Source organism: Camelus dromedarius, chromosome 6 (assembly GCF_036321535.1).
Source record: "Camelus dromedarius isolate mCamDro1 chromosome 6, mCamDro1.pat, whole genome shotgun sequence".
Classification (NCBI taxonomy): domain Eukaryota; kingdom Metazoa; phylum Chordata; class Mammalia; order Artiodactyla; family Camelidae; genus Camelus; species Camelus dromedarius.
Window position 1 is genome coordinate 47,865,120 of NC_087441.1, and position 20,431 is coordinate 47,885,550.

The 20,431-nt window shown below is 42.2% G+C and overlaps 1 protein-coding gene and 1 long non-coding RNA gene across 4 annotated transcripts in view; one reads left to right on the forward strand and one right to left on the reverse strand.

Moving 5' to 3' along the window:
- LOC105097137 (uncharacterized) overlaps window positions 1-20,431 on the reverse strand; it is a 168,611-nt gene that overhangs the window by 135,541 nt on the left and 12,639 nt on the right. The gene's annotated exons all lie outside the window — the stretch shown is intronic.
- On the forward strand, window positions 821-17,573 carry POPDC3 (popeye domain containing 3). 2 transcript variants are annotated; one of them, XM_010989638.3, is made up of 4 exons: window positions 821-942; window positions 14,265-14,995; window positions 15,923-16,031; window positions 17,101-17,573. In XM_010989638.3, exons 2-4 carry the CDS (start codon window positions 14,511-14,513, stop codon window positions 17,380-17,382), a joined length of 876 nt encoding a protein of 291 aa, XP_010987940.1. In that variant the 5' UTR covers window positions 821-942; window positions 14,265-14,510; the 3' UTR covers window positions 17,383-17,573. The 2 variants fall into 2 exon arrangements, with proteins under 2 accessions (XP_010987940.1, XP_031311958.1); XM_031456098.2 differs by lacking the exon at window positions 821-942 and adding an exon at window positions 1,102-1,255.

Consider the following 20,431-nt stretch of genomic DNA (forward strand, 5'->3'; position numbering starts at 1 on the left):
GTATGTATATGGATGACTGAAATATGCTGTACACCAGAAATTGACACATTGTAATTGACTATACTTCAATAAAAAAAAAAAAGCTCATGATCTTCTCAATTCCCTAGCCATATTTCAAATATGTATACATATGTAGATAGATGATAGATAGATAGATAGACAGACAGACAGGACTAGATTCAGTTTAAACTGGATTTCCAACATTTCTGAGTAAATCACTAGAATGAAGAGTAAGAACAAAGGCCTGGAAGACAAGCGGTTTCTAGCCACATATGGGGTGTAGGAATATGAGTATTTTTTGACCCTCAGTTCCAGTGTCATTTAAAAGAAGGTTAATTTTACCATTTATATTATTTTTGCCGTTATTCTGGGGGCTGAAAGAGACACTAATGTTTGTTCCTGGAATCACTGTCACCAACATGGTTATATAAAACGAAAGTGAAGATGCTGAGAGAAGGGAAGAGAAAATCCTTGAGTAAGTCTCTTTTTCACTGGTCCTTCACCAACAGAAGTGTTTGATCACCAAAACTAAACCAACCTTCACTAACTTGATAGGAGGAAAAAACGCGTTTCATTTTTGCCTTAAGTTGCATGCATTGTCTTATTACTGATTTGAACTTTTAAAAAATCATTTCTACTTAAAATTTTTGCCTTCTATGCTTTATACTCATTTGCTTTTTTGAGAGGTTTAGCGATTTGAATATAACCGTTCTCTGTTGTATATACCCAGATATTCCCAACCCTCTCTGGTCGTTTATCTCATTTTGTTTACGGTGGGGGTGGGGTAGTGGGAGGGCAGACGTCCAGTTACTTTCCATTCCGGTAGTCAACTCCATCGCTCTCTGCCTAGGATAATAGCGAATACCAGGTTCATTTTATAACCGGGAGCGGTGTTCACTTCGGGAAACCAGTCTGCAAACTTTGGTCCGCCGCGGCCGCTAGGTTGGTCAGCAGGGTGCGACTCCCGGGAGGCTGGGCGGCCCGGGCCCGACGCGGCCGCGGCCACCCCCGCCCTCCCCGCGGGCCCCGGGGCGCGCGCCCGTGTCTGGCTCCTGCCCGCGCGGCCACGCCGCTCCGGAACGGGCTGCGGTCACTGAGCGCCCGGGCACGGGGGCCGGCACCGGCCGGGGGACGCCCGGGAACGCGCGAGCCTGGCGCCGGGGGCTCCGAGCCGGCCGGCGGGGCCCAGCGCGCTCGGTCGGGAAACTTCTGCGGGCGCGAGGCCGGAGCTCTGCGCGGGGCCCGGGAAGGCCAGGTAAGGAGGGAGCCCGGGGCGCCTCGGCCGCCGCTCCCCCCACCCCCGCCGCCATCCGCACCTTTGCACGGCGCGGCCTCTGCCCGGCTCCGCCCTTGGGTGGGGGCCCGGAGCCGCCGACCCCCGGCGGAGCTCGTGCTTTGCCGCTGTGCTACCGCGCTGGCTGCGCCGCCGCCCCGTTCCCGGCCGGTTCGGGCCAACTGCGAGCCCCGGGGTCCGCGCGGCGCCGCCTGAGCTCGGCGGGCACAGGGTCACCGCTGCGGGTTGGCGCGCGGTCTCTGCGTGCTCGGGTCGTCCGCCCTATAGAAGTGAATCTTCCTCCCACATCTGCTATTGCTCCCACTCTTGCCCCGGGCACCTTGGAGCACAAAAACGGGGATGGATTTTCGAGGGAGAAAAGCTGGTCCAGGGGACCCTGCCAGTCTTAGGTTCGACTTGGGGAAGTCGGGCAGCGGTTCTGCAAAGGGTCTGGCCAGGGGCAAGTTTTTCACACCGAGTTGGGGGCCGAGGAAGCGGCCTCATCCAAGGTCACGCTGACCTGTTTACTTGAGGAATCGCCCTGAGGGGGAAAAAAATAGAGGGAAAGAAAGGGACGAGAAAAGAAAGTAACTTGAAAACCCCTAAATTACCTCCTCATTAAGGTCGGTTACAGAGATATGATACATTTTGAGGGTCTGTATTTTAGGAAAAGATTAAAGGCACAGAATCAAATAGGGCTATGGCAAAAAAATTGTTTTAGTCAGGAGATATTTTGCCAAAAGTGAAAAAGTTCTGTAGGTAAATACTAAATGGAAAAGCAGATCTAGAAACCCACATTTGAACATAATTTGATTTACTGAACTTCTAGGACACGACAACCTTCCTGACTTTTTAACTCTTGTGGTTAGGTATTTTGAATTTGCAAGCTTGCACACTGCAATTGAGTTTTATGGCAGCTTAAAAAAAAAAAGTACTGCTCTCTGTTCATACTAAGGTTTGATGGCTATTTTCTTTCCCGTTATTTTTATTACTAGGGACTGTTGCATGAACACATCCCTGGTGTGACAGTACAGGAACATGGCATTGTTCTTTGTGGCAACAGAAAACCAAAAAAGAACTGCATGAAACAAAATATAAACAAAACACAAGTTGGACCTCTTGCTACATTTGCAGAAGTAAGAGGTCTGGCTGAACCCAGATGATCTTTAAAGCTCTTTCCTTCCTTGGGAGATGTGGTTTATCTTTTGAAGAATTTGGGGTACAAATGTTAAGTGAAATCTGGAGTAAGGCATTATCTGTCTTAAAATGTTGTCCATATAAACTGGGAGACATTTGATAGTTGAGTTTTTAATCTCATCACTCTCTCAAAGTAGCTGAATCATTGTGTATCCTGTGCTTCTAAATGGTGACATTCTATGCTATTAAATAAAAACGTGTCATGGGAAACCCAGATCCCATGCATCTTAGCACAAGACTGACTAACGGGGTTGACACACTGGAGCCGTCATGTCTGCTTATTTTGAAGCAGTCCCCAGGCAAGATCAGGAATGGTTATGAGGCATTTGCTGTCAAGTATGAGCATAACAACACATAAACCACGAGGCAAACAGGAAGTTTCAAAACTGCTTTGGAAAATATCCACCATAGATTTGCAAGCCTACAAATTGCCATGGAAATCGGGATTTTTTTTGTAATTATGGCTGTTGGTCAGCTGGGATTATGAGCTGTAGAGGGTAAGAATTTACAAGAGTATATTAAATCATTAATTCTTTTGTTTTTTTTAAGGAAAAGGGGAAGTATTTCTTTTATCTGAGTAGTTAGAGGAAAATGTCTTCAAGTGAAAGTTACAACAGGTTATTTTGTAAGTAAAATAACCAAAAGTTACTGACTTACAGAGTTCCCGTAACAATGCTGGATCTTCCCTCTAGCCCAGAGAATTCAGGGATCACTTCACACAGACTCAAAGTGAGACCTTCTCATTTTTCAACAGAACACTAACTCTCATATACACTCTGAAATTGGCGAGGGAGGAGGGATTTACATTCTAGAAAGGCGAGCAACTGACTGAGTCTATGGAAGAACGATCGTCTCTCCGAGTCTCTTTTGCCCCTCTGAACAATGCTGATGTAGGTTGCAGAGCTGTGACTCCTGAACAGGTCAGTGTGTGCGAGACCCATGCCTGGCACACAGTGAGAGCACAGCTAATCTTAGTTCTCCCTATCTTCCTTGGTAGATGTTTGTATATTGACTAAACAAACTGTTTTTGCTTTTGATTTCAAAAACTCCATGTGACAAAATCTTAGTAACTGTTGAATCTGGGTGATGGGTATGTGAGGATTTATTATATAGTATTTTCTTTGTTTTGGAATATGTTTAAAATTATTCATCAAAAAAAATTTAAGGGTAAATTGGAGGGGAATGCCACATTATAAGATCTATTTCTAATCTAGCATGTCATTTTTAGTTGCAGTTTTTAAAATTCTTCTATTTGGGCAGGAAAGATAAACATAATTATATAGAGGGAGTGGGTGGGCGCAGAATGGTACTAGTGAGCAATCTGTGGTGACCCTGGGTTTTTTGTGGGATTTTTTTTTTAATTTTAAAAAGATCCAAAAATATGACAATGTTGATGTTTGTTAATTCTGGTTTTGGGGTTCATGGATTTTTCTTCTTTAAAATTTTTGTATTTAAAAATTTTCAAATTAATATAAAATCACCTTTTGTTTTATAAAATTATTATAAAGGATGCAAACAATACAGGTATATACAAAGAAAAAAGTAAAGTAGTATCCCACCATTGGGGAATAACCATCCTTAACATTAAGTGAAGATCATTCCATATGTCTTTCTTTGCATTTATGTGAACAGAAGGATACAGACACAGTAATATGTAATGTGCTGCTCCGGTGACACATATAATGTTTGGGGGTTTATTTGTTTGTTTTGGTCTTTGATGGAAGTTCTAAAAAACAAACTTGTTTGCATTTTGATTTTTAAGACTTCAGACTGTCTTTTAAAATGTAGCATTTATTTAAAAATTCAGTATGGAAGAACTGACTTTAAATGAGTTTTAAGTAGCTTAAGTTTATTTGCATATAAGATGTATATTTAGCTATCTAAAATAGGTCTTGTTATTTGAAACTGGGCTTAAATTGTGTTAACATTTGAATTTCACTAAAATGCAAGCTCCATGAGGACAGGGATTTATTGAATTAATGCATATGTTAGTCAGTAATATTTTCCTGGCCATTTGAAAGTTGATGATACAGTCAATTATGCTATAATGCTTGTTTTCAAAACCAGCATTATTCCAATGCAGTTGAAATATTAAGGAACAATGTGAGCATATTGCAATTTTTGCACTTGCTCATATGTGATTTACTCAGCAAGAAACACCAGGTGAACACATTAAACTGCAACCAGCTGACCTGAGCCCCGCAGGAATACATAACATGCAAACACACACGGACCTCGAACATCTACCAGCTATCTTGGTTCACTGCATGGTAGCCTGAAAGATTGTGTTTGCTATTCTTTTCACTTGTGAACCTTACTAGATAAAAACACACTCATTCAGCATCCCAGGAATGTCTTAAGTATCTTGATTCAACAAGTGTCAAATAATGCATGCAAAAGGAACACTTCAATACTGAAGAGAAGCTGGTGATAATCAAACATTTTGAAAGAATCAAGAGAATATGTGGTATTTCCTGAGCAGCAGGAGTAGGAGAATAACCCACACTGAGGATCATGACAGGCAATGCGCAAAGTAAAAGAAATGTTTACAGCTGGAATGGTCTCAAGTACTGCAAAGTCACTAACAACAAGGCTGAAAGAAATCGAAGAAATGGAAAGATTGTTGAGCACGTGGATTGAGGACCGAACAGTGAACAACCTTTCTCGCAGTCAAAGAGACAGCTCCTATATCCATCTGAACACTTGAAAGGACATTGCCATACCCTGCAGAAGTGCTCCTTCTAGCAGCAGTAGGGGCTGGTTTGGCAGTTTCACACATTACCGACCCAGGTGTGTGGTCCACCTGCTCATTTCCTCGGAAAAAATGACAAAGGAAGTAGTATGGCCAATTAGCTAGCACCCAGGAACTTCTTAGGCATGTTTGCCAGGATCATGAGAACCTTAAGTAAATAAACACAGGAAAAGTGAGTACATCCGCTACATGTAGGTCACGTGGAGGACAGGTACATGAAGGTGTCTGCCTTGGGTTCCTATCAAGAAAAGACCGTTTTACAGTATCCATGAATCCAGCTTCTCTTGCATCTTTCATCGGGAATCTCTGGTGGACTTACTGCATGACATGATAGTTGCTGATCAGAAGCGAATGGCTTCCTTCATGTGCCTTTAACCATTTCCTGGACGTGGAGAAGTCAGATGAACTTGAAGTAGCCCGTGGGGATTGTTCATTTAAGGCAATCAAATGACAAGCTTGAGAAGGAGAGGTTTACTGCCATTTCTTCAAATTAAGAATTATAGGACACTGAGTGATTCAAATGGAGGACTCAACCCCCTATCCTTCTGTTGCTCCAAAAATTGTAATTGCTTTTTTTCTTCTAGTTTTATTGAGATATAATTGACATACAATGCAGTATAACTTTTAAAATGTGTGTCATAGTGATTTGACTTCCATCATGAAATTCTGACCACACTAAGTTTAGTGAACATCCATCATCTCATAGAGATACAAAAATAAAGAAATAGAAAAACTATTTTTTCCTTGTGATGAGAGCACTCAGGATTTACTGTCTTAACAACTTTCATATATAGCATACAGCAGTGTTAATTACATTATCATGTTGTATATTACATCCTTAGTACTTATTTATAACTGAGAGTTTCTACCTTTTGACTACCTTCATCCAGTTCCCCCCTTAAATGACATATTTTAAGGTTCTTAGAAATGTGCGTGGTGCACAGTAAGTGTGCAATAAATGTTAGCTGCTGGTGTGGTAAATGTTAGTGGTGGTGGTGGTCACAGTAGTAATAGTAAGTAGTATATGAGGACTAAGAAGATGGCAAATAGATTGCATTAATTTCCCATTGCTCAGCTCATCTGAATTTGGTGGAGTCACACAATCAAGAAGTACAGAGCTATTTGTTTTGAGTTTCTGTGAGCTGTTTTTTTGTGTGTTAATCTCTGGATGTGTCTGAAATATCAAGTATTTGCCATATACATAGGGCTCAGTTTTACAAAGAACTGACTGATCTGAAAGTCAATCAAGGAAATGTGGTATTCTGGGAATTTTGGACAATGGTATATGAATGACATAAGTGTTCTAGAAGTTGCCCATGTGTCCAAATGGTTAACAGTGCTGGGGCCACCTGACTCCATGAAAGGAAAACCTATAAAGTGGTACTGGGAACCACAGTGAATTTAAATGTAATTCCCAGGGCCTCATCCTGTCTTGTTCTCCAGATATGATTCTCACCTGATTTTCCTAATTAAAATCTAGCAAGGGTTGAATGTCTTCTTCCATAGACCTGTATTCCAAGTCCATCATAAAATGAAAAGCTTCATGTATAGTGAGTATTCATAACTGTATGTGTGTATTCATTTTCTGTTGCTTTGTAACAAATTACCACAACTTAGTGGCTTAAAACAACACAAACTTATTATCTCACAGTTTTCGGTCAGGACTCCAGGCACAGCTAAATGGATCTGTTGCTCAGGGCCTCACAAACTTGCAATCCAGGTGTCAGCCACACTGCACTTCTCATTTGGAATCCACTCCTCTTCCAAGCTTTCCAGGTAGCAGAATTCAGCTCCTTCTGGTTGTAGGACTGAGGTCCTGGTAACTGTTGGCTGGGGACTCCTTCAGTTTACAGGCTGCCTGCACTTTCTTGCCTTATGGCCCCATAGGCAGTTCACAGCATGGTGTTTGCCTTTTTCCTAGGCCAGTAAGAACATGTCTCTCTAATTTCCAGTCCTTTCCCAGTCCTATAGTGGAGTCTTAAGTAACTTAACATAATCACAGGGGTGACGGTTCCAGCACCACCTGTCATGTAATGTTAACCTAATCAAGGGAGCATCTGTTCCATCCCATTCACAGATTCTGCCCGGACTCACAGGAAGGGAATTATAGGATGTGTGCATGAGCAGGGCAGAAATCTTGGGGGCCATCCTAGAATTCTGCCTACCCCAGTATGTGATGAAGTGAGAAATCAAACACGGCTGGAGATAATCAAATGTAACATTAGCTGAGGCACAAGAATCAGAGAAGCCCAGCCTAGCCTGTAGGCATGTTCTCTAATTTATTCAAGTCTCAAGAGAAGCCAAGCTTTCATTGGTATGGAAGGTCAAAGGTATGCTCCAGCCTAGAGGCCTAGAGGTGCATGAAGAGACTCAGGCATTAAATGAAAACAAAGGCTGGTGTGGACCTTCTGGAATTCAGAAGATCACAACCCAATCTGCAGCACAAAACTGATGAGATTGTCTGGGATTTCCAGTGTATCCCATGAGGTATCATCAGAAGATGAAATGAGAAAACGAAACCATGTAATACAATTGCTTAGGAAGGTGGGATTCTCCTAAGGCAGAAGGAAAAAGCAGTGCCTGCCTCCGTAGGATGAAGAGGCCAAGAGCTGTAGTGGGGTTGGCCATCTACAGAGGCAGAAACCAGATGGTGACACAGCTCTGCCTTGGAACATCTGATTGACTGTAGCATATGAATATTGTTGCCAGTATCATTTACATTCATATCAACTCTCTGCTCTTAATCTTAGATAATTCCTCCATATTTATCATTTACACACTGTGCTTATGCACTGTGTACACAGCGTCCTGCCAAGTCTTTTCCTTTCCTTTCTGTTGCTTGAAAGGCTCTGGACCAGCACTGTCCAAGAGAAATGCAATGCAAGCCCCATTTGTAATTTAAAATTTTCTGGTAGTACATTAAAAAATTAGAGATGGGTGAAATTAACTTTAATAATATGTTTAATTTAACCCAGTATTTCCAAAAGATTATCATTTCAACATGTAATCAGTGTAAAAATTATGAATGGTATACTCTTTAGCTTTGTACTAAGTCTTGAAATCCACTGCGTACGGTGCATCTTACTTCAGACCAGCCACATTTCAGGTGCCCTGCAGCCACGTGTAGCTAATGACTCCTGCAGGGAACAGCACACCCCTGGAATTCCATCTCAGGCCTCTGATTGTGGGTGTTTAACTTTGACTCTCATCTTTCCTTGTACTCACTTTCTAGATAAACTTGCCAGCTCCAGTCCCCATTCCATTGCCTTGTGTAATAGTAACCGTTACATATCCCTCCATCCTGCCCCTCTTCTTCTGCCCTGAACTCCACTGCTAAGCCAGGTGCATCCAGGTTACACACAACTAAAACTGAGTCCCTTTCCTCTGGTTTCTTTCCGAGCTTCAGCATCTCTTATAATGCCAGAGTGTCTTCCCTCCTTCTCTGCTCCTCTGTCTCAGTAGCGACACGTCTTCCTTTCACTTCTTCCTCTTAGTCTCATATATGCTTTCCTTTCTTTCTTGTCCAACACCTAAACCACTGATTCAGATCTTGGTCATATCTCACTGGGGCTTCCTGGGTTATTAATCTGCTTCTTCCAAACCTGTATTCTAAAGACTACTTTTCTACCTGAACATTGTTATCATTTTATATATATATGTGTGTGTATGCATATGTGTATATGTATATATACACACACATATGTGTATATATATAGTTATTTTATTTATATATATGACCAATCAATAAAGCCAATATTTTAAAAATACACCTACTATCTACATTCATTTCTTTAAAAAATTACTTAACTATGTACCCCAACTGAGAATAAATAAATTATGATGCTTTCAAAAGGAAAATATATATCATGGTCAATATAATAACTACAATATATAATGGAAGCCATGTAGACAGATAATGAAGGCCATAAAAACTCACAGCCCAGATGGTGTCCTTCAGGCCACCAAGTTAAGGGAAGGCTGCTACAGGAATCCACAAACCCTGAGCTGCCTTGTGGGGAAGGAAGATGCCTCCTCACCTGAGCAAAGCGTGGGAATGAGAACACACAGGTGAAAACATGCCTTCCCAGCCCTTTAAAAATAAGGACTAAAGTCTGGCTCCTCTACTCTACAGAATGTTTTGGTTGGTGTCTCTCAACCTGCCTCCACCCCACCCCCGAAATAGTTCTTAACCCTGGCTGTACAACAAAGTCCTTGGGGAGTTTGAGAAGAATGCCAGAGCCTGGGCCCCACGGGCCTTCAGGAACTCCGCGATCAGTCTCTAGAGTCGGGCGCCAGTCAGAAAGCTGGTGTCAAGAACCACAGTCTTAATTCAGTTCTGCCCCTCAGCTCTACCTCCTTCCCTGTGCTGGGAATAATCTTCTATTCCACATCATAGAGAGTCACGGTATTTTAAAGCTAAAAGGATCCCCGCATTACTTGTCCGGCTCTTTCATTTTATCAATGAGGAAACAGGTCTAGGATGATTCAAATCGCACAGCTGTTTAGAGGCACAGCTAAGACCAGGACCCTTCCCTTAGATAGTCATGCCAGCTACACAGACTGGATAACAGGATGCCAGCACTGCAGCCATGGACAGACAGCTAGGGCTCAGAGAACGTTATGTGGAGTAACCAGCATGGAAGGATAGCAAGTGGTCAGCTAGGAATGGCCAAGCTGAGGCCCTGCAGGCAAGGATGATTCAGAGATCATTCAACAACAACATAAAATAATGGCTTCAAACTTTCGTGTGTGTAAGAATCAGCTGAGAGCCTGTTAGAAATGCATCTTCCTGGGTCCTTTCCTAGTTCAGTCATTCTGTTGTGGGGCCAGGGAAGGGGCATTTTAACAAGCCACCCAGGTGAGTCTGATGTAAGTGATTTGAGGACACCTGCTGGGACGCACAAAACCCTAATCTAAGGTAGAAGGTTGTTGCTGGCTTCAAGAGACTGGCTTCTTGGCTACTGAAAAGTGAAGACTCAAGGATGGGTTAGTTATGGGTCTGTTCCTATCAGCAGCAGGAGGTCAGGACACAAACTAGGGAAGAATAACAGATCACTCCTGCAGGAATGAGTGCATTTAGAATTTAGAATTTAAGGATGGATAGCAGCCGAAAGTGACGTTTGTATTTGTCTTCAAGTGTAACCCTCTGAGGGAAAGAAAGCTTTAAAAAACTATATTCTCTGAATGGTTCAGCTCTGTAACAGGCAACAAGTACAGCAATACCATTTCTATGTTATTTGAAAATTTGCCAAGAATTTTTAATGTAGATTTCTCTCACTTGAATCTTCCAGCAGCCTTTCAGGTGGATAGGATAGGTGGTACTGCCTCTGCTTTCCTGACCAACAAACACATGTGAGCCATGTGGTGACCTTGAACGAGCTACTTGCCTTCTCTGAGTTTCAGTTTTCCCATCTGTGAGGTGGAGATAATAGTACCCTCCTCATGGGGTTGTTGTGAAGATTAAATGAGATCATTTTTTCAAGTATGTCTGGCACATAGTGGCTGAGTAAGTATACTTCCTTAAAGATAAGTAGAGAAAACTAACTTTAAGTTAATGATTATTTCCCATAGGGAACACATACCAAAGTTGGGATATGATTCAAATTAATGAGAATATTGATGGCATTTTGATCTTCGGGGTTGCCTGGCAACCAAAACCAACACCATACCACAAGCTACCAGAGTTGTTCTCATCGGGAATTCAGCTGCTCTTAAGGAACTCAAGGTTGTAAGAAGACAGAAGGGTTCTTCTATGAATTTAGAGTTCTGCCAGACATTTTAAATAAGTGATGTCCCAACCCGCTGGCATCTTTGTCCTGAACTATCTTGGATGTCGAAATCCCCCCCACTTCTGCTTCCCTGGGTGACAGAAGATGGTAGAGCATCTGTTGAATTGGATGGCGCGTGGGGATGGAAAAGGCAGAGCGGGCTTGTAGTTCTCCACCAGTGTGTTCAGTCCACAGTCACTGAGTGCTGGGGGTCAGAAATACAAAAAGATTTGTCTTTGCCCCTTAAGAAACGGAATAGGAAGTGAGTCAATGTTGAATATTAATACAGCAGGTTATTTCATGAGTGGCTTTCTATGTCTACGCCCCTGGCAGTATTCTAAGCCTTAAGGATTCAGCAGTGCAAGCGGATACAGCAGGTCTTAAATATTCACCGTTAGGATTATTATTTTCCTGGCAAACCGTCCTGGCAGAATATCCCACTGGTCTCCCAACACATCAAATCAGATTCACAACCTTGAAAGTCGCATTGCCTGCTGGAGAGGGCATGAAGCTGAGCGGAGAAGGACTTGAACTTCCACCCCACTGCTGGGACTTACTGCGCCTTTTACCTGAAGCAAGTGGCTGAACCTCTCCCGTGCCCCGCCTTTCTCATCTGTAAGCTGAGCGCGATGGTTTAGATTCTGCCTCCCTCACGGCAGTAAATGTGATGCAACAGGATAATAAATGTCCGAGTTCTGAACCGATAAATGCCATTTCAGAGCTAAACTTCATCATTTTGCCACCAAGTTTATATCACATTTCACTGAGCAGCCTCGTGCCTTCCTTTTTCCCTTTCCATACTCCTTATAACTCAGAAGCTTACGATTTAAAGAAAAAAGGGGGGGGGGGGCAAAGCTTGGAAATAGTCTGTTTCTTTGCACTGAATTTTGTCTCCATCATTGGTATCTCCAGGTGTTAACTTCTTTTACAGGGAAGGCCAGCTTTATTGCGTAAGAAATCTATTGTGCTGCTTTGGCAGTTCAGCATTTATTTACCCCAAAACATGACTTAAGGCCCAGAGGCCGTTAAAGCAGGCAGCTGGGGGATGAATCATGTTCAGCATTCATGCAGTGCGGCTGGTTCATGCCAAGGGAACACTCGGGCTCATCACCTGCCCCTGTCAGTCCTCCTTCTTCTAATAAAGTACATCTGTTTTGGTGACTCAATAAAAACACACCAAGTGGAGAAAGGCTGGGTGTGGAGTAATTTAATCAGGGCAAGCCAGCACTCCCTGTTGAGTGATACAGTATCAGCGATAGGAAGATGGTTGGGTAGCAGCTTATTGAAAGAGAAGCCAACCGGAAAGGGCCAGAAACACAGTTCCTCTTGTAATCACAGTGGGTCACGCTCCAGGAATGTCGCAGCCCAGTACAGCCCCCAAGTCAAGAGTTTAAGGATTCAAGATTCCCATTAGCTTCCCTCTGAATTGCCACAAACATTTTATGTGGCCTTTCTCTATTAGCATGATTTTAACAATTTGTTGAGGATTATACATTTTTCAGGAAGTTCAAACCCAAGTTCAGAGCTCTCCTGGGAGTGCTTTTAATTTCGGCTTTCATGGCTGTGTTTGGCATCCTGAGGAACTGATTGATTTAAAATACCCGAGTTTCAAAAGTAAACCGACAGGGAGACTGACATTTGCAGTTTGGTATTTCACGGTTCTCCTTTATTTTTTTTTTTAATGTTTCTTTGTTGTGAGTCTCCGGTAGCATTTAATTTTGTGTTTTGTTTAAAGAGGGGAAGTGAAACGGGTTCAGGGGGCCAGTCTGCCTTGAATCTCATCTCTCACAGAGGGATGGGTAGAGTGATAATTAAAGAGAGGCAGAATGTTTAAAATGCATTTGAAAGCAGGGTATGTAGAAATAACAACATGACTGTACGTTTTCGGTCTGTGTTCTTTCTTTCTTCTAATGAGTCACCTGCTGGTGTTCTCGAAATCCTTACTTGCTGAGGAAAGAATCACTGTCCAAGGGGAAAAACCAGGACCTTCAGCAGCAGCAGCTTCTTTATTTTCATTTCTAGTTTCGTGGGTAGTTCCACTGTTCCCTTTCTTACCTAAGTCATTTTTCACCTCTGTGGATTTGTTCCTATGAGACCAGATCTGTGATATCTGATATGTTATTAACAGGTGTCCTGGAAAAAAAATCTATCTCAAAAATAAAAACACTAAATATAGTGCACAGTTGAAGGTTTTTCAATGTTATTTGGGTTTCAAAAAATCAACTGGATGAATGCTTCACATTGAAACCATTTATTGTTGAGAAACCTGGTGGCAAATGATACATATCCTACAGCTCTGGTATCATGGTTAAATCTCTCCTGAGTCAGATCACATATTAGCATTTTTACCATATGTCTGAAAGGGTGGGGAATATATGTGCAGAGGAACAAGTCTAGCATTTTTGACCATCTGGTACATAAATGTGTGAGTAGCAGGAATTGTACTATTATTTAATTAGCTGTATGGATGCAACCTTTAACCTGAAATAGCCTCTAATACAGTAGAGTAGAACTGAATTTATATTCCTCAAATAGTTTCAATTTAATTAATTAAACATTTTCACAGTCTACTATGTGCTCTTAAAATCTGAGTCCTAATTGTGTGTTTCTTATGTTTATCTATCAGGGCTCCTTACAGGGCCTAATGTAAAGTATCTCGATGGGAGACCACATGATTGGACCCAGTACACAGGCTCGAGTGCTGAAGTTCTGCTCTGCCACCAGCCACTGTGTGGCCTGGGATAAATTCCTTGGCCTCTCTGAGTCTCGAACTCTTCATCTGTAAAGAGTGAATGGCATATTGTCGAACAGTATCTCTCAAAGGGTGGGCCATTGGAAGGCCATGGACTGATGTATCAAAGTTATGTGGGGAACTCGTTCAAAATACCAACACTTCAGCTCCACCCTTAGAGACTGACTCAGTATATCCGAAATCTGCATTTTTAGTCACTGTCCCAAGAGATTCTGAGGTGCACTGAATTACTGTTAGAGAGACCAGCTGATGATAGCTCTTAACTTTCTTGAAAAATATGTAGGTAGCTAATTCTAACAAACACTAAAATTTCTGTAAACAATATATTATTATTAATAAGCATAACTCTAAAGTATGCATATCCTAGAAATTAAACACTTGACAGTATTTGTGCTTAAAATATTCTAACTTCATAAAACATAGGATGTCAATTTGAATAAGTAATGCTGGTGATTCGTTAAATATACTTTTCAAATTCTCCTTGTTTAATAAGGATCTTTTCTCTCCTTTTTTCTTACACAGGAAACCACAGAATATTTGTGATCTAAGTCAGGAGCCCAGATGAACTTAAGGGAGCGAGCATGGGATTCTTAGTTTTCCAGGATCCATGTGCACCAAATCCTTAAACAGCCCAACACCAGCGTCCAGGCTTTCTCTGGTTTTGTGAAGACTTAGCAAAACTCTGATGATGGAAAAGCAAAAGACTTAATTATTTGCTTCGATAGCCTCTAACATCAGTGGAGAAGTGAATCAGACGGTAGTACAGCCATGGAAAGAAATTCAAGTTTATGGAAGAACCTAATAGATGAACACCCAGTCTGCACCACCTGGAAGCAAGAGGCCGAAGGAGCCATCTATCAACTTGCCAGTATTTTATTTGTAGTAGGTTTCATGGGTGGCAGTGGATTCTTCGGGCTCCTTTACGTCTTCAGTTTGCTGGGGTTGGGTTTCCTCTGTTCTGCTGTCTGGGCTTGGGTAGATGTCTGTGCCGCCGACATATTTTCCTGGAATTTTATATTGTTTGTCATCTGCTTCATGCGGTTTGTTCACATTGCCTATCAAGTCCACAGCATCACCTTTGCCCGAGAATTTCAGCTGTTGTACAGCTCCCTCTTCCAGCCTCTGGGGACCTCATTGCCTGACTTCAGAACTATTGCTATGAGCTCAGAAGTGGTTACTTTGGAAAAGGAGCACTGTTATGCCATGCAGGGGAAAACCTCCATTGACAAACTCTCCCTGCTTGTTTCAGGAAGGTTTGTACTCTTGCTGCTCATGTGCTTTCCTCTCTGGTAGTTACTAGCTTGTGTTTCTTTCAGATGCATTTTTCCATCTCAACATAGCATAGTCTCAGGCAGCATTCAGCACCCTGAGGCATGAGACAGCCCTTGACACATGAGTCAGGGACACAGGCATTTAGAGTACATGGTATTATTTACTTAGAGCAGGATATAATCTAGAGTCTCCCTAGAAATCAAATGTATGAATCGATTTGTCTGGGTAGGCTATTTGCTTCCAAACCAATCACTGAGAGTCTTCTGAGAGTCAAGAAAAGGATGATGACAGCTTGAATTAATAGAATACTTATATTAGCATGCAAAGTATTTTAAATAGATTCTGATAGGGCATTCTTTTAAATATAGAGAACATTTACATTTTATCATGATCAATTTTCTTTCAGTAAATTATAACAACTGCCTACTTGCTAGAAGGGGGGAGGTGCACTACACACACACACAATTTGAAAACAAAGTTTGCAGGAGGAAACAATAATAGGATTACTCATGTTTTTAAAAAGTTTAAATATTTAGTTTACAGAGGTATTACCAATGGTAATCCTTTATGTTCTCCTACTTAACTTAAAATCTGACTGAGTGCATTGGAACTTTTTACGGAAACATACACACATAAATGGACACAGATCATAAATATTCAGTTTGATGAATTTTCTGATGAATTTCACCCAGTATTGCAGAATCCTAACTATGTGTGGAATAGCAGTACATAACTCTTCCAGGAGATTTTTTCACTTACTGTAATGTCTGAATTTAATATTTTGCCCTTCCAGATTTTAAAAGCCAAAGAAATCATAAGAGAACTGAAATACTGCTCCCTCCCTTCACCCCCAATTTAGTGCTCTCTTTCTCCTTCCCTCATAACTGATGTCCTTTGTGTTTGGGTAGGATCAGAGTGACAGTTGACGGCGAATTTCTGCATTACATTTTCCCCTTCCAGTTCCTGGATTCTCCTGAATGGGACTCACTGAGACCCACAGAGGAAGGCATTTTTCAGGTAAGGGATCAGTAGACCACATGGTGAACACTGCCTCTTACAAACAGATAAACACTATTTAGTGTTGATTACCATGTCACCCAAAGCTGGGTGACAGTTGTGTTTCCTCGGGGGCACCCAATCCACAGTGGGTGGTCAGTGTGTTAAAAACAGGCAAACAAGCAAACAGGACAGCAGATGACATAGGAATAGCTTACATTTAACTTTGGAATGTACTTTGTGGCACGCACGACCCCCCAGTTCTGTCTGAGTCTTGCTGATTAATGTCACTTTATAGGTCCAGCAACAAGGAGAAGTATGGGTATGACAAATAACAGAAAGGAGTCTGTGATAAATAGTCTTAAACTTTCCTTTGATTAGCTGCATATATGGGAATTAAAATATAATTAATTGATATTTGACTCAGAACTAAACACTGCCACCTGTCACAGTTTAGAAAAATACCAAGAACAAAAAAATCTGCTCTTATTACAAAATAAGTAACTTTTAAAGTTCAAAATGCTGATGAATTTCAGTTGTCTTCTAGCAATAAAAGGCTAAACTTACTGTCACGACTCTGTTGTCATATCTGGTAGTTTTGACAGACAGTCCCCTCCGTAGGGTCTATTACAGTATCCTGTTTTCTGGTTAATACCTGTGACATACGTGTATGTGTACAAATAAAAATTCATATACATATCAGAACAGGTAAATAAATTCTATCCAGTACCACAGAATTAGGATGGATTAGTGTTAAATGCCTACAGTCTTCAGGATTGTCTTGGAACTAACAGCCAACTTTATTATTTTTTATAATCAAGTAGCTCTCACTGCAATAAAATGCAGACTGTGTACACTGGAACTTAGAAAACTGGAGATGGGCACAACATTGTGATTATTCATGTTATAAATTACATATATAGTAGTAAATACAGTAGTTTTTCTCTTTTTACAATATATTGTGGGTTGGTGGGCTTTTTAATGTAAAAAAGCAGCAAGTGGAATTTATTTAAAATTTGGAGCCAAAAAAATGTGGCTGAACTTTTCTTGCTTCCTAATCTCTATTTATATGTGGTCTCTGTTTTTTCAGGTAACCCTCACAGCTGAAACTGATTGTCGCTATGTGTCTTGGAGGAGAAAGAAATTATATTTGCTCTTGGCTCAGCATCGTTACATCTCTCGCCTATTTTCAGTCTTAATTCGTAGTGACATTGCAGATAAACTCTATGCCTTGAATGACAGGATATATATAGGAAAAAGGTACCATTACGATATTCGGTTACCCAACTTCTACCAAATGTCAACTCCAGAAATGTCCAGGTCACCCCTGACAGAACATTTTCGGAATTCCAGGCAACATTGTGATAAATAACATTGAAGTCTGAAGTTTTATAATTGTAAAAAAAGACTCTCTTCATCATTCCCCAAATGAAATAGCAAAATACAAAAAATCGAGCTCACTAATATTTTTATAAATCCAACTCAGAGGTAAGATGCCATTGCCAGCTGTTTTATTCATCTCAACTTGTGGACTGTGAATAAATTCGACACTGTTTTCCTGTATTTCTCATTGTAATATATGGGGGGGGGGGGGGCGGGATGAGTAACTATGGGCAATTTGTCTTCTTCTGCACCAGAACTGGGAGAGTGAAATTCTGCATTCTCAAATACGTCCTCAGATTTATTCCCATCTGCTGCTCTGCCCTGTGGAGTTGGGTGGTGCTTCTCAGGAAGCAGCCAGTGAGTACTCAGCAGGAGGGCAGCCACATCAGTGTTTCCAGAATTCACTCCTTGCTACAACCTCTGATGAAAGCAAGATGTGTTACTGTGGCGGGTGGCAATTCTTTCTTTTAAATATGAAGTTATTTAATATGACTAGAAAGTAGAATAAATGCGAGAGATAATAGTATGCCAATCTCGAAGACGATTTATTGCCACAAATCAGCTTAATCATTACTATAACATGTTTAAAAAGAGCCATTTCATGGAAAACAAAGCTGCATATGAACTGCTGAGTAAAAAGAATACCTGTGAGCCAACAGTAAAAATGTTGCACAGTGTTTAATGCCATGTGTTGGGCTGAAAGGGCAAGAGAAGGTGGTTTGACTGGACAGTGAGGGGCTCACACTGAATGCTCCACCCACCACACAGGTGCGGCCTCTGCCTTCCCACCACTCCTACAGCTTTGTAAAGCTGCAGCTCAATAAACATGAGCTTAAAGAGACAGATCCTCAGTCACAGGTCTAACTCCTATCTGGAAAACTGGTTTTCTGAAGATCTTGCACAGGCCATGTTCTTTGGCAGAAAGACCTGGTATCACACATTTAACAATTTCTTGAGCACCTACCGTGGCTCTGGTGTTGACCTGGGGCGCTGGGACTATGTCAGGTAACAGAGGTCCTATCCCTCATAGAGTTGACATTCTGGGGGTGAGGGAAACAAATGATAAATCGGGAACACCTAGAGATAGAGAGAGCACCATGGGGAAAGCCAAATAGGAAAGGTGGCCAGGAAGGGGCACTGCAATTTTAATAGTGCTCACGGAAGGTCTGAGTGAGAAAGACCACGTTTGGACAAAGATCTGAAAGAGGCAAAGGAATGATCCGTGTGGGTATCTGGGGAGAGAGCAATCTGGGCAAATGAGAGCAGATGAGGAGGTCTTTAGGCACAAGCAGGAGCAGCAGGAAGGCCGGTGTGGCTGGAGGGAGGGCGGGCGAAAAGGTCACTCTGGGGCCTATTAAGTCACGGTAAGCACTCTGACTTTCATTCTGAGAATGACCAGAAGCCACTGGAGCGTTTTAAATAGAAGAATGATGTGATCTGCCCTACGTTTTAATAGAATCGTGTTGGCTAGCCTGCTGAGAATAGACCGGGGGCAGCGGGGACAGCAGCAGACTTCGAAGGGGAGAGAAGCACTCGGCGTGGGCTGCTTATTAGACGCTGACATAGAGTGTGCAGTTGGAGGAGTCTCGGGTTCAAGAGAAAAGTATGGGCTGGAGAAAAAGATTTGGGAGTATTTCACACATAGATCATATTTAAAGCCATGAGACGAGATGACATGGCCAAGGAAGTGAGTGTAAATTCAGAAGAAAAATGGTCCAGGGACCTTTCCTTGGGGGCATTCTATTTTTAAGAGGACAGGGAGATGGGGAGTCACAAAGGATAGAGAAGGAGCAACTAGTGAGATCAAAAGAAAATCAGGAGTAGAGGGTCCTGGGAGCCAAGGGAAGAAAGTGTTTCCAGGAGAAGGGAGTGATGAACTGCTTCAAATGTGGCTGCCACTCAGGTGAGAGGACGTCTGAGAATAAACCAATGGGTTGTGCAGCATGAAGGTCACTGGTGAACCTGACAGGAGCAGTTTTAGTGGAGAGACTGGGGACACAAACTTGACTGAAGTAGACCCAGGGGAAATGAGAGGCAAGACGTTGGAAGAACAAGTATGTTTATCAACTTTTGATATGTAGGGAAACAGAAATGGATGGTCGGCTGAGCAGGAAGTGGGGTCAGGAAAGAGGTGGTTTAAAGTAAGAGAAATAATGGCATATTTATATGCTGATAGGGATGACCCAGAAGAGAGGGTGAATTGCTGGAGTAGGTGGATGAGTGACGATGGGACCCAGTGACTTTAAACAGGAATGTGGACAATTCATCTCTGGTAAGGAGAGGAGGCAGAGTATATAGCAGTTCAGGTGCTGGCAGATGAGAGAAGTGATGGGGGCTTGTGAGACGTCTCTCAAGATTACTTAGATTTTCTCAGTGGTCTGGGAAGCAAAGTTAGCAAGGAGGATGGGGTTCCGTAAGAAAAGCACGTTACTTTGTATGTTAGCATCTGCCTAAGTGGGACAGTGTGACAACATCTGAATCCTTAGTCTGGATGAGCTACTGAGCTATTCAAGCATGAACTAAATGAACAGTTGGAAGGTTCTTCTGTCTCCAGGCACATGTGGCCACCACGGCAGCTCTTACAGGCAGACGCAGTGGCAGCTCTCTGCCTGGTGCCACTGAAGGCCTCCAGGAAGCACCCACTGACTTGGCTTCGCAGTGGCCCTGGGAGAAATTCACTTCTTTGAGCCTGTACGACTTTGTGGTATTGAATATTAAAACACCAGGCACCCCAAGTAGTAGTCACACTGTAAGTTAGTACCAGCTAAAAATTTAACAGGGATTAATTAGTCAACTGAGAACAAAGAAAGTCAACTGGGAACAAAGCCACATAGAAATGGGATGTAGACTTTTGGCTCAAGTCATGTGGCAGAGGGAGGAGAGGCATTTACATACAAGTTTTCCAGAAATCTAAGCATTTTCAGGATGAGGAGGAAGGAATACAAACATAGCAGGATAAAGAGATGCTAAGAGATGCTGTGAATCCTCTCCATCTTCACACTTTTTGTGTAGGGCTGGCACTGCCCCTCGGTGTTAAC